This window comes from Gekko japonicus, unplaced genomic scaffold, assembly GCF_001447785.1.
Source record: "Gekko japonicus isolate JY-2015 unplaced genomic scaffold, Gekko_japonicus_V1.1 scaffold1116, whole genome shotgun sequence".
Lineage (NCBI taxonomy): Eukaryota > Metazoa > Chordata > Lepidosauria > Squamata > Gekkonidae > Gekko > Gekko japonicus.
In genome coordinates, this window is record NW_015172590.1 from 373,585 (window position 1) to 388,725 (window position 15,141).

General features: G+C 46.3%; 1 protein-coding gene across 1 annotated transcript in view; it reads right to left on the reverse strand.

Annotated features, from left to right (window-relative positions):
• AFAP1L2 (actin filament associated protein 1 like 2) overlaps positions 1–12,824 on the reverse strand; it is a 111,937-nt gene extending 99,113 nt beyond the window's left edge. The window contains exon 1 of the mRNA XM_015421517.1: positions 12,597–12,824. Within this exon, the coding sequence (XP_015277003.1) occupies positions 12,597–12,612 (16 nt within the window). The 5' untranslated portion in view covers positions 12,613–12,824. The remainder of the gene's footprint in view (positions 1–12,596) is intronic.
• Positions 12,825–15,141: the final 2,317 nt, after the last annotated feature.

Sequence of the window (15,141 nt, forward strand, 5' to 3'; positions counted from 1 at the left end):
TGCTGGGAACACCAGGGAAACTGTTCTAACAATATTACAGCACCAGGTGCTCCCCGGGTGTGTAAGAAAGGACCACAAGAACTAAGCACTTCCACAAGAACTAAGCACTGCAACCCTTCCTGCCCTCCCTCTCATGATCTGCCTAAGTTCACAGAATCAGCTTTGCTGTCAGATGGCCATTTAGCCTCCCTCTGTTTGAAAACCTCCAAAGAAGGAGAGCCCACCACCTCCCGAGGAAGCCTGTTCCACTGAGGAACCACTCTAACCCTCAGGAAGTTCTTCCTAATGTTTAGCCAAAAGGTCTTCTGATTCAATTTCAATCCATTTGTTCTGGCCAAACTTCTGGGACAACAGAAAACTCTGCACCATCCTCTCTATGACAGCCCTTCAAGTACTTGAAGATGGTTATCATATCACCTCTCAGTTGTCTCCTCTCCAAGCTAAACATACCCAGCTCCTTCAACCTTTCCTCATAGGATTTGGTCTCCAGACCCCTCACCATCTTTGTTGCTCTCCTCTGGACACATTATTCCAGCTTGTCTATATCCTTCTTAAATTGCGATACCCAAAAGTGAATACAGTACTCTAGGTGAGGTCATAACATATACATGATATTAACATTTTGTATAAGATGCTTTGCTATAACATCCACACTTCTATGGCACTTAACCAGAAGGCTATTTTTAAGATCTTACATTTGCGCAGGTTGCAGATGTGCCTCTAAAGTTCTCCACAGTTCCCCATCACAGGTATGCGTAGGGAGAGGGCAATCTGCATTTGAATACGGAGCTTTGGTCAGGAGTATTCCCTCATCAACCAGACCACACCTTGGAATGCAAGGTCACAGGAGGCCCCTTTAGCCACCCCTGCTTTCTTTGGCTCCAGCTTTCCAGCACGGAAGCAGAGAGATGATGCTGGCAGCAGTTCCTGTTTAGAGTTTCTGGAGTCGGCCTTCACTCCTCCTGTTTAGGTTCCCATTTCATTTGCCTTGCTGTGCCCAGATTCCCTCTGAATCCTACCCATTTGCCTTCTGAACAAAGCTGGAGTCCAGTGGCACCTTTAAGACCAACAACATTTAATGGTGGGTATAAGCTTCCATGTGCATGCGCACTTCTTCAGATACACTGAAACAGACTTCCTCAAGCCTTACATATTGGTAGAGAGAGGATTGAGGAAAAGCCTTACATATAGGTAGAGAGAGGATTGAGGGAAAGTGTTTAAATGTATCTGAAGAAGTGTGCATGCACACAAAAGCTCATACTCAGAATTAAACTGTGTTGGTCTTTATGATGCCACTGGACTCCAACTTTGTTCCGTTCTCTTGCTTTGGACCAACATGGCTGTCCACCTGAATCCATTTGCCTTTTATCATCCTTGATCCAGCTGAGCTGCCCACATCCCATTTATCCCCAATAATGTTGTGTGTGATCATGAGCAATCTATCAAGTAATTATTGAGAAACAATCTGTTTGCATGTCACCCTATTCTAATGCCATTCCTTAGCCCTGCAGCTTTTCTCAACTGGCCCATCTTGTCTGTGTACCCGGAATCTGAGAGATGATCGTCCGGCATTCCAAACTGGGTAGGCAAAATGCCACTTGCATGAGCCACTGCAGGAATTAAATAATCACCTTGCTCCCTCCTGAGGTAGGACCACACCCTTGTTTGGTTTTGTTTCACAGCACACTTTCGGGATCCTAGGTGTTTCCCTGATTTCCCAGCTCATCCCTTTCTCTGTCAGGCACGTTTTAGGCCACCTTCTTCTTCCAGTTTACAAACTGCTACAAACTGAGGGAGGCTCGGCAAAAAGTGTACCATTACTTGTGCAGTGCGGAGGAGAGGAGCTTGGTTTTGGTTGTGGGGAAAGTAAGGCAAATTAGAAATTACCAGTCATCACAAAGGAAAAGAATGGTTGCCCCCCCCCTTCTGAGTTGTCATCCATTTTCCGGCTTCTGTGTGCTGATTTGTAGAAGGAACACATATCTATCTGCATTCTCATTCCAGAACAAGAAAAATAAAATGAAAAGTGTTTATTATTACTAGTAGTGCTTTTGTCCTCAATCATCTGTTTTGAATTTCAGTTTTCTTGAAGTCAATTCTCTGCTTTAAAAGACATATGTAATAGCCAGACATGTATATTTATCCACTTGTACACCCTTTCACATGTAAACTAGGAGCTGGAAAATGATCTCTGTTTTGGGGTGGTTGTTTTTCCTAGGAAACTGAGCCAACCTGCTGCACTCTGTTTGATGCATTTTCCTCCCAGCCCTGTTTGCATAATGGAAGCCAGCCAAGCTGAAGGAAAAAAAAGGTTTAAAGCAATGGAACCCAACAAGGTAAGGAGAAGAAAGTGACAAAGTCTAGACCCCCTGCTCCACTTAAAGTAACAGAGCTCACACTTCACACATGAATGGGGAGAAACTTGGGTCTCCTGGTTCCTTCTTAGTTTGGCCCTCAGGTTCAAGTCTCAGCTCAGCCATGATATTCAACTGTTGGCCTTGGACAAGTCAACATGTGTCAAGCTGTATCCTAAGCAATGAAAGCAGGGTTGCTTCCACACAGAGTTTTTGGCAACCAAAACGAAGCCTTTGGGGAGGAGATTACAATAGGTTACCGTGAGGATTCATAAGGCACGAAGTGAAACAGTAGCGAATTCCCAGAAGTTGATGCCAGATTTCCAAACACATAATTCTGTCCAATTAAAAATGTCTTAGAAATCTTAGGTTTGCCCAACCTTGCCAATAACATCTCTGTTTTCAGAGTTACAAAATTTGGATGTTAAGCATGGAACCTATCCAATCCCACCCCATACCACCCTGCCCCACCCTGCTATTTCAAGGAACATCTTAAAACTTCACAGGCTTATTATCTACAAACTTAATTCTTGCAGAGCTTATTCCAAATCTGTACTAAGACAACATTTACAATTCGGAGCTCAAATTCATCTTGTAAGTTCCAGCTGAGCCCTAGTTTTAAGAATTTCACTTGAAATGTCATAAACAGAGTTACACCCAGGCACAGAGCATTGTTGTTGTTGTTTCAATAGAGTCCAATACATTCAGGAAATTTAGAAGTGGTTTCAAGGGAGCATTCATCAAGTGGGTCTTGGCTTGGATTCTAACCTCTCTACAAAACTGACAGGCAAAAACACACGCATACTCCTGTATTTCCAGTCTATAAACTCTTGAAATCAATGCAACTCTTTATTCTTTCAAATTTACAATAAAGGCATCATTCTGTCTTGTGTCCTGGAATTCCAGGGATGGTACTGAAAGCATCATTCCAATAAGATGTCTGCACCCATTGACTTAATATATTCCAGGGCTTGTGGGCCTTCCATGAAAGGAATCAGTGAAAACTCCACAACAATAAAGCCATTCACACACAATCTCACTTCTCTTGCAGGAATTCCATATGGTCAGTGAACAAATCCTGTTGGGAGTGGGTCAACGGAAATAAGGAAGGGGCAAGAGAGGAATGGTGTAACAGCCACATGCCCATTGCCAAGTCTAGGCATGTGACAAGGAAAGAAACAGGGTAAAGCAAGCAGACACATACCCTCCAATAGGGCACTAAAACTGGAAGCTTGCTGATCGTCCACTTGCCTCATTTCCCCTCCTGTAAGTAAACTGCAGCACTGGCAGCCAGGATGATGTGGAAGGATTAAAATACAACACAAGAACAGTAAACTGCAGCACTGGCAGCCAGGATGAACACAAGAACAAAAATGTTTTACAGTGTCAAAGCACACAGAAATATAATCCTCTGACAGAATTCTGCATTTGCACCCACTACTGAAAATTCAGGTAACATAACTGGGTGCTAAATGCCCTATAGTTCCCGTCCAGAAAGTTTACACAGGATGTTAGGAAAATAAGACAAGAAAAATGAAAATCTCAAAGGTCACAAAAGGAAGAGGTGAGATATTCCAAGCAATGGCTGCGCTAGATTGTCTAAGACCCCACAGCCCACAGAATGAACCAGGGCTGTGAGGTAGCTACTAACTTAAGCAACTATGAGATGAGCCATTGTGGTGTAGTAATTATCTGCCAGACTAGGAACTGAGAGACTCAGGTTTGAATCCCCACTCTGCTATGGAAGCTCACTGGGTAACCTCAGGCAAATCACAACGTCAGCCTTCACTGGGTTGTTGTGAGAATAAAATGCAGGAAAGGAGAATGGTATAAGACATTTTGGGTCCCTGTTTATTTAATTAATTTAAAGTACTTCACCCTCTCTCTTCTTAGTGGCAAGTGAAGGTGATTCAGAGGGGCTGAGTAAGCCCTAACAAAGTAAGGTGGGAAGGAGGGAGATGATCCACACAGCCTTGGATGGCATGAGGATCTGTCTAAAACTAGATGTTGCTAAGTAGTGGAGCGTCAATTGCTTTCTTTGCCTTTACTCATCCGTAAAATGGAAGAATTGTGTTAACAGAAGAACAGCAGCAGAGGATGGAGTTTCTGCCTCTGTATTAGAGCCGTTCCCCTTTTCCATTTATCATTAAAAGGACATTTATAATTTTCCTGCCTGACAACAGGCATCTAATAGGATAAAACATTAATACACAATAAATCTAATAATTTCTCTGCTCAGCCTTGTGAATAAGATCCCATCTTTGCCTCACACAAAGTGAGACAGCAGCTGGGTCAATAGATTGTAGTAGGATAGAAGTGGTAGACATCATTAATTAATGCTGTTCCCCAGACCAGAGCCTTTAAAGCAAGTAGTGTAAACTCCCAGTAGTCCCAAAGTCATTCACAAGGTCCAACTTTCTGAATTTTGTGGGTTTCTTTAATGGTTGATGAGACAGAACCACAACAGAAAAAAATTATGGTCGGCTGGGCCCAGAAGAGGACATGGTGTGAAAGCATCTATTGTGGCTCCGTTCTGGAGCAGGGTTGTGGCTTGTCACCAAACCAAGACAAACTTCTGCCCTTGGATTCCAGTGGAGCAAATTACACCACACAGTTTCTATCACCAAAACACAGGAAAAGCTCTTTTAGAAAGTTATAAAGAGCATTCATCTGAAACTTCTCTTTATAGTAATCTGGGAGAACCTACCAGAGAAGGATTTGCATGTACAAAAAAGGCCTTTACAAAATAGTCTAGGGTTTGCATCCTTAGAAAAGTCACATGGGATCAGTTCAAATGCTTTAAATTCCTCTGTGCAAAACAGCTTATCAGGACAGCTACTTGAAGGCAGTAATGTTTATCTGGCACATGCAGCGTTATGGGCTCTCTTTGGTAGCAATACATGCACAGGACCAGTTCACCATTCAACCAGCCACTTGAGGTGCCAATCTGGAAGAAGGTGCCGCATGGGAGGAGGTGATGAGGCATGTGGCTTGCACCTAGCAACACCTCCCAGACCAGATCCAAGGTTGGTTCCAAAACTCCTTTGTGATAAAGCAGGAGTCCCCTTTGCTGATCTCGAGAATGTATGTGTAAACAGTCATTGTGCATCAAAGCTACTTACTAATGGCTTCAGTTGGTTGGTCTATTGAACATCTTCATTTTAAAAATCGACAGTTTAATAAAAGTTTTTCTTTGTTCTCCATTCCATCCATATATCACTATTTTTTGTCCATAATTCCATCAAACCTAGTCAGATATTCTGCATAGATAATGCCATACATTCATTCTATAAATCCTGTATAGATAGTAATTTAGCGTTTGTCTAGTCAGTGAGAATCTGTCTGAATATGAAGCTGGCTGCAAGTTACTTACCTGTTTACAATCCTGGAACTATAATCCAAACCAAGGAGCTATAATAGGCATTATTTTCCTAGAAAGGAATGTTTGTTGAGTGTCTAGACTTACACTGAGAATGTTCACTAATTTACTTTAATTTGAAGTTTGCTTGCATCCTGACACAGCAAGTGCATGCAGAAGAGTAGTGTCTATGGCAAGAAATCCAGAACATGACAAATGGGGTTCCACACACAATCCATACTGGATTAGTTCTGGAAATGCATCCTAAGAAAGGAGCACTAGCTTCCTCTGTTTAGACCAAAAAGCTGTCAGAAAACAAGAAGAAAAGGAACAAAAAACCCCCAACATTTCTTCTGTGAAACCCTGGGACTGACAGAAACTTCGTAGTGTCAAGAGCAAGAAAGATAATCAAGACCATTATTCACCCAAGAACAAGCTGCCTGCTTACTATTACACAAAGTCTCAACCACACTTAACAGGTATCCCTGTTTTAATATGTAAGAAACCGAAGGTTATGACATCAGCTTGCAACAGGCAAAGAATACCTCTCAGAATACCCATGAGCTGCTACCACTAGATGATTCTTAGCAGACAGCATAGTGTTTAGAAGATTAGGGTGCATACATTAATGTGCAAGCTTCTTACTAGCTATGCAAATTGTGAAGCGGGCACAAATTCAACCAAACAGGGAAAGAAACAGGTGTATCCAATTTAGATTAGTCCCATTTAAAGGGCTCTATTTTTCTAAAATGAACATTTAATTAACACATGGAATTCACTGCCACAGGAGGTGGTGGTGGTGGCTACAAACATGGACAGCTTCAAGAGGGAATTAGATAAACATATGGAGCAGAGGTCCATCAGTGGCTATTAGCCACAAGGTATAGATAGGAACTCTCAATCTGGGGCAAGTGATGCACCGTATACTTGGTGCTTGGGTGGGGGGGCAACAATGGGAGGGCTTCTAGTGTCCTGGCCCCACTGCTGGACCACCTGATGGCACCTGGTATTTTTGGCCACTGTGTGACAGAGTGTTGGACTGGATGGGCCATTGGCCTGATCCAACATTGGCCTCTCTTATGTTCTTATGTTCTTAAGACTTGCTGGAAAAGACAATAATGATACAAAAAGTCAAAGACAGTAGGAAAAGAGGAAGACCCAGCATGAGATGGATTGACTCAATAAAGGAAGCCACACCTTTCCGTTTGCAAGACCTGAGCAAGGCTGTTATTGATAGGACATCTTGGGGGCCATTAATTTATAGGGTCATCATAAGTCAGAATTAATTGGAGAACACGTAACACACTTTGTTATATATTCCCCACTTCTCCAAAAAGGGAGAAGGCCCAAGGGGGTTAGCACTTACTTACACAGGCTGGCTCCCTTTGGAGGTGAGACAAGCAGTAGCATTTTTGCAGTGTTTGCTTTATTTAGACATATACAGGAAGAGAACAGGTGGAGCCAATAGATAACAAAATAAAATAAAAGAGGCACACCTAAAGCACAGCAGATCTGATACCCACATCAGATTCCCAGAGCAATACTAAAGTGTTTCAAGCCAAACCCGGGCAGAAACTACGTGCCTGTGACAGTGGATTAGAGTCACTTAAGGGATATCTACTGTTTTTTGCAAGACATTACCATTCTTTTTGCCATGTAGGATAGACTTAGCCACAGTGATCAGAACACACACAGAGAGAGACACAAAGGTTATGAAGAAAATATAAACAGCAAGGTCAAAGGGCCACAGAATGTAGGGCAAAATGTATACCTGAGCCTCGTAAATGCAGAATTTCATAACTACCCATACTCCCCGTCAGGCTCCTCTGCCACTGTTGGCCCCTAGTGAGTTGCATTTCCAGCTACTTCTGCTGCTTGTCTTTCCTCAAGCCCAATGTCCCATAAATGGGAAGAATACAGTTTTCTGTTCATACATCATCTGTACCAAAGGGGGGAAATGGTGCTTTCTGATTCAGTCAAGCATTAGGTGATGAATGCAAAGAGTCTACTTCAAAGCAAAATGCCAGCATCACTCTTAACATCCTGCAACAAACTCAGATGCCAACTCAGACCTTTGTCTCAGGCAACACTATTATAGGAGCGAATAAGATGAGCCATAATAACCAGGTGTTCATTCAGCCCCTTATCCCCTGATTTAATGAATCTCAAATATCTCCTTCTATCTGCACAGGCCGCTTTCTATGAAAAAGAAGAGATGGACACGAAGCTGACTTCAAAATCAGCAACATTCATAAACAAATGGGAGAACATCAATCTCCCAAGACATTCTAGTACGGACCTGAAAGTCATCAGCATTCAACAAAAGCACTTCAAAGAGATACTTCAGCTGAAGTTATCAGGGAATTTGATTTTATTGCTTAGGACCATGACCAGGACAATGGTTTCTTTTCACATGACAGATGTCATAAACAAATGGGAGAACATCAATCTCCAAAGACATTCTAGTAAGGACCTGAAAGTCATCAGTATTCAACAAAAGCACTTCAAAGGGATACTTCAGCTGACGTTATCAGGGAATTTGATTTTATTGCTTAGGACCATGACCAGGACAATGGTTTCTTTTCACATGACAGATGTTAAGACACTCTTCATAGACTTGCTGAGCTAATTTATCTACAGCTACTATTGGCACAAGTGTGTCACTGCTTATCTTATATACATTTGAGCATTGCCAAAGAATGTTCACCTAGATAGTACCTCTTGCATTTCATAGCCTTTCAATCCCACAATTTACATTTTTCCCTCTACACCCATGTATATATAAGAGCTACAGAAGACAGTACACCTCGTGCATCTAATAAAGCATCATAACATTACTTATCTTTAGAAAATGCTACAAAGCTTGTTTTGCTGCAACGAACACCCTCTGGAAGTAGAGCAGACTGGCCTCTTGATCCTATCACATGCCTGGGATGTTTCCATCCTTTGGCATACATACTCCAGACCACCTGCAAGACACATATGACGCCCCCCACCCTTCTATTAAGACTGCAAGGCAAAGTAAGATTGTCACTAGCAGCAGCCCCACTTGCTGAGTGCAATGCCAGCAGAACTGAGCAAGAAGAAGAGCAGGGAAGGCAGGGAATTCCCATCTCAGCTCTCTTTAGAAGACATGTGAATACAAATAGCACACGACTAAATTATATGAATGACAACATTTGAGTCCAGGGGCACATGAAAGCTCATACCTTGAATAAAACTTTGTTGGTCTTCAAGGTGCCACTGGGCTCAAACTTTGTTCTGCTGCTTCAGACCAACACGGCTACCCACCTGAATCTATTTATATGAATGATGTTCAGCATCAAGGTGGGTATTTAGCCACATTTAAGGCTGTAAAATTGATAATGCCCTTAAGCTGGCCTCTGTGCTACATATCATAAGCAGCCAGCGTGGTTTAAGGGTTAGCGTGTCGAAACTAAGCTCTGAGAGGCCCAGGTTTGAATCCCCTCTCTGCCATGTGTTGGGGAAATCAGGAGTGCGGGAACCTTTTCATGTACTCCCATCCCCACTGTGTTCATTTGGGGAGGGAGAGAAGCTAGCTTCCCAATTTGGGGGGAGGGAGAGAGTTGTTCGAAACAAAAACTCATTTTATTCTATTACACACTCAGAAAACACTTTTGTAGCAATTTAATATTCAACATAGAATATTTCAGCACAACCCCAATACATAAACAGTGCACTTGAAGTTCTATGGCCCCGGTCACACAGAGCATTTGCACCGCTGAAGGCACAGGAGTCTCGAGGAGTATCCGGGCGTGATCACACGGGAACATCTGGGAGGCATAGCACTCCCGTGGCAAGCCGCCGAAGCCGTGCAGTAAAAAACTAGCACACCGCATGTACTACCAACTCTTTGCCACGGGCCGCCTATGGAAGCCTCCCAGTGTGATCGCGCCGATGCGTGGCTTCCTCCCCCGTCATCCTCTTTGCTGCGGGGAAGCCGCCGTCATGTCTGATCGCATAATAGCGCATCAGAATGCGACGGCGCAAATAGCCGTGCTCCCCCCCCCCCGCATTTTTCGGCATGTCTGGCCGGGGCCTATAAAGGATATCCTTGGTTGCTCTGTCAAAACCCACAACAGAGGGTGGTTGGCCAGAAAAACCAGGAACAAAACTAAATTCAGACATGAACTACCTTTTTCCACCCACAGGAGCTAATGTAAGTGTCAGTCAAGCCTGTGATGAGCATTTGACATATATCTCTGATGTGCACAACAAAGCTCAGCCCATTCTTTCTATCTCTGGGGTCAGGAAGGTCAAGGAAAGCTGGGTTAAGCTAGGTTGACTTAGAGAGTCAAGACTGACTAAGAGAGTCCCAGGAAGCTAGCTTCAGATGCTCTATTTAAAATTTGATCGTGACTTCTAACCCCTGCAATGTATAAACATCCCCAGAGGGCAACAGTCTTGACGCCTTCTGGAAAACAGAACCACAGATTCAACTACAGAGGCTAATTACTATATAAATTAAAATCACATAAGTTTACCAGAGGACTGAGCCTCAATCCAGGCCCTAATTCCACGACACCATGGAAACTTGATGGTGACCTTGGGCCAGTCACATACTCTTAGATCAGCCTACCTCAGAGGGCTGATGTAAGGATAAAATGGAGAAGGGGAGAAGGTTATTATCTACTTTGGGTCCCCATTGAGGAGAAAAGTGGAGTAAAAATCAAGTAAATACATCAATAACAACAATGGGGATTAGGAAATGTTTAAAATATTTTTAAAGTGAAAGTTATAAATGTAGAGACCCAGATTTTCAGGTATAGCTACAAACTGAGTCACATCGTCAGCTGGTCCAGCAACCCCTAAACAAGCACAGCAGGTAAGCACATCTGGATTACTTAGACATTTTCCCTGCCCTGGTTTATGGGGCTACATGCCAACTACAATACAATCCTTATCTCATTCCATGTCTCCACACTTCTGGACTGTAAAGGCTGGAATGTCACATGGACATTGTAAAAGTGCAAAGAGGCTGGACTGCAGTTGCCAAGTCAACCTTCAGGCATGAAATCTTGCACATGTGCATTTGAAAGTACCGCTCTGTTTTTCACACTAACCCTGGGAAAGCGGTTGAAAAATACCAGAATCCTCTCCAAAGGTAAAATTAATAATCCTGGCAAATATTGGCACGCTTGTTAAGTATGAAGAAACCTCATTACCTTCGATATAACATAGCAGCACTTCCAGGGCTCAAAATGTGCCAGTGCTCAACCCCAGAACTGATTAGAATACCAGGGCTAAGTTCCTGAATATGCCAAGTACTAACAGACAGAAGGGCTTCTGAAAAGACACAGAGTAACCTCACCTGTCCCCATACACCGCCAGTAAGGAGCAGCACTCCCTGAGCACATAAGTATCAATGGTCCCTCTAAGCTGTGGAGTCTTGTGAGCAAAAATCCTACTTTGTGAGCTACTGGCCTTAAAGTCGTGAGTGAGTGATTTGGCTGCTGCATAAATGACTTTGCTCAGGAGCCATCCTTCCTGAGCTAAGACAAAAATGTGTGAGCCGGAGGCTAAAAAACTGGGAGCTAGCTCACACTAACTCATCTTAGAGGGAACACTGGCAGGCACCTCTCTGTTTAGAACTCATGCTTCAAGCATCATTTCCTTAAGTGTTCAGAATGGCTTAAAAATCATAGTTTTAAAGGACACACTCAGAGCCCCACCCGCCTCCAAGATAGGTCAGACACTCCTTCCCATTCCTCACATTGACTCCTCAGCACAATCTTGCTGACTGGGGAGAGCTCCGGCTAAACCTGGATAGTCTGCAAATACTTCAGCTTCCTTAGATCGAGTACAAAACAAATCCGCCTCCCATCGCGTTGTGGAGCGACGCCCTCGAAGAGTAGGGAGCGGGGGGGGGGCCAGCAGTCCCCCCCCCGCCAGATTGCTGATACCAGCAAGGGCCTGTCTTGTCATCGCCCGCCGCTTCCTGTCAATCTGGTTCTAGCCTAACTTTCTTCTTCCCATCGCCTCTTCACTTTCTGACCCCTGCTCAAGCGCCACAGAAAGGGTTTGGGGCGGCAGACACGCTTCGGGGGAGGGCAATCTGTCCCCATCAAGGCGAGGAGAGGGGCGCAAACATTCACTGTCTCCTTCAGTCCCTTCAAAACAGAAGCCGATCGATCTTTTCCCATGCTCCCTCTAAGCTGTGGGGTCTTGTGAGCAAGAATTCTACTTTGGGAGTTACTGGCATTAAAGTCGTGAGTGGGCGATCTGGCGACTGCATAAATTACTTTGCTCTGGAGCCATCCTTCCTGAGCTGAGACAACAATGTGTTTGGCGGAGGTTGAAAAACTGTGAGCTAGCTCACACTAACTCAGCTTAGAGGGAACGCTGCATCCCACCCCCAGTTTAAGTAGCGAGCAGGGCTAAAATCCCCATCCAAAAATATCATCAGATCCCGCCCTTCCAAATTCTGATTTAGGGAGAAGGGCTTGGATTCGCAGGACAATTTTGAAACCCCCCCCGCCCCAAATTAGCCGGTCTCCCTACTGGCTCGGTCGCAGGCAACTAGAGGTGGGGGGAACCCACCACACGGCTCCGATCTTTCATCGGCCGTAAACCACCCAGCGCCACCCGCGTCATTCCAACCCGATCGCTCTTCCGAGGAACCGCCTGCATCCAAAACCACAAATCCATCAAGCGCGAAACCGACCCAAGTCTTTGGGTATTCAGAAGGGCCATCCCCAGCCACAAGCGCCGCGTCTGGCAAGGGAGCGCCCAGAAATGGGTTAAGAAGCGTGCGCATTCTTTCGTGGGAAACTCGATCCTGGCAACGCTCCTGGGAGAAGCGTCGAAACTTCTCCTTTCCCACGCCGTCGGTCGGAGACAGCCAACGCACCACTTTCCCTTACCTTTGTATCTGTCCATCCTGCGAGTCCTTCCTGGCGCCGGAGAAGCTGGCGAGTCCTCCTGAGACCGTGCAGCAGCAGCAGGAGCAGCTCGGCTTTCTCAGGTGCTGCCGCCCAAACTCCGGGAGGGTCTTTCCCAAGGGGGACGCGGCGCCGGCCTCTCTCCCCAAGAGGGCTACATTTGCCTCCCAACCCCTCGGTGGAAGCTCTGCTCGTCGGCTCCTCCGGGCCGGCTCCTCGCTCCCACAGCCCCGCCCCCTGCGTGAGGTCACAGAAGAGAAGCGGCTGGACCGATGGGACTCCGCTCGCTCGTTTGGGGAGAGCCTCGCTTGGGGGTCGGAAGCTACGGCCGTTCAAAAAGTTGCGTTAGACACCCGGTTGCAAATTCATCGGAATTCATCCAAGCCCCGTAGGAGCAGATCTCCCCCCCCCGCCCCGCTTTTTTTTTTAAACAGGAGGAGGGAATAAAACCACAATGCAGGGAGAAGCCAGCTCCTGGAAAACAAGCGGGGAGAGAATAATCAAATTCCTCTGTGCTAGATAAGAAGCAACAGCAAGCCACAGGAAGAAAGCGGGAGGGTTTATTTCCCAGATATTATTCCTATGGCTGAAGATACTGGAAACAGTTGATAGCGAGTGGGAGGCAAGGAAGGTCTAGGGAGAGAGATCTGGCAGGGATTTCATTATTTGGATGCAAGTTGGTACATGTATCAGGAGACAGCTAACTGGAGCTTGGGCTAGAAATAGCTAGGCTTGTGAAAAGTACGCAGACGGAGAGTGATTTCAGCAAAGCATACTTTATTCGATCAGGAACAAGACGACTTTGGCCTGCTCACAGGCCAGCTTATATCCCCCGAGAAACCGCCACCCAAAACACACCCCTACTTCCCTATAGGTTATTTACAGTGGCCGACAGTCCCATAGGCTCTAGGCCGGGAACCTAGCCCCCTGATTGGAGCGGGCTAGGATCCACATAGTCCATTGTCTCTTGGAGCGAAGCTCGGCATTTGTCTCTGGACTTGTCTGGACTGGATACATTACAGCTTGTGTCAAGTGACTTCCTTTAGATCAGCATCTGCTTTTGCCGTAGATAACAGGATTCAGCCCCCTCCCCATTTATTTGCAAAATTATATAAACTAAGCAGTTTGAATCAAGAGCATTCACTATTTCAGAGCAGTGGTCTTCTTCAGTCTTTCCAGGCATGGGACTCCCCGCCCCCCAGCAGCTGCAAGCACATGGCAGGAAGTTGTATGACATTAGATTCACCTGATAAACCAGGGTTATGACCTCAGTGGAGGGTGTGGTGCTGAAGGCACATGTGGAGAATGGCAGCACTGAGTGGTGGGGTGGTCAAAGAGGCTGTGCCAGGCAGGGGAAGAGCAAGAAGGCATGGGAGAGCTTCATGGCCTCTGAAGCCACCTGCACTGAAAAAAGGAGCTCAGTCTGTCCCCCAGGGGTCTTGCCTAGCTGTTTTGCTGCACCTCTCAGCATGAATGCACAATAGCAGCCAGTCCTTCTATAAAGCAACAGAAAGTAGCAGGCAGGACCAGCCCATAATAGGCATTTTTAGGCATCAGCCTAGAGTGGCCATTTAAGAGGGGGTGCCCCCCGGCCTTCTGCCCCTCCCTCGCCTAAACAGGGTAGTAAATTGTGGGCCGCCGGCCACCTTTCCGGGAGGGCAACCCACTTGCCCAAGGGGAGCCGAAGGCACCATGGGGAGCAGCCTGGAGCCATCCATGCCTGTGGCCACCAGCAGGGGCGCTTCGCAATCACAGGCTGCCCTCTTGCCCCTGTACCTCGGGCCAGCTGGCAGTGGGGACTCCTGGCGTGCCTGCCTTCGCTGCCCCACCACCTTCTTCCGCTGGCCGGTGGGACCCAGGGTGCCTGTGCTCTGCCCACAGCCGCCGCCCTGGGCTCTACCTGCTCCGCCTCCCTCCACCTGTCCAAGCCGACCCTACCTGGTGGCCACCCCGCCCCCGGCCCTCCAGGGCCCTGCCGGAGCCAGCCCGCTGGCCAGCCTCCAAGCAGGGGCCAGAGCCAGGCCAGGCGGGATTGCCGGACTGACCTCTGGCCTTAAAGCAGGAACAAAGACGGAGGTGGTGAAGGCCAGGTCGGGCACATGCAACAGGTGGTGGCGACTCCCCACAACCAAGGAGCAGCTTTCCAGAATGGAGGGCTTAAGGTTGCCAACCTGCAGGTGGGACCTGGAGACACTCCCCCCCCGCCCGGCATTACAGAGATCAGGTCCCCTTGAGGAAAGGCGTGCACTGGACCTGGCTGAGCTGCCTCCTCCCCAAACTCTGCCTTCGCCAGACTCCCACCCCCTCCCCCAGTCCCCAGGAATTTTCTAACTCAGAGTTGGCAACCCTGTTTAGACTCCAGACACTGAAGGAAGCCAGGAACTCCTGACTTTGTTAATGGCCCTGTTATTGATTCATTGGTGTTTTTATGTTTATTGATTGTATTACTGTGCTAGATCAGGAGCAAAGACACTGGGATTGTGGGCTTTTGAACCCCTAAAGGGTTCTTCCTAAAATGCGTTTATGT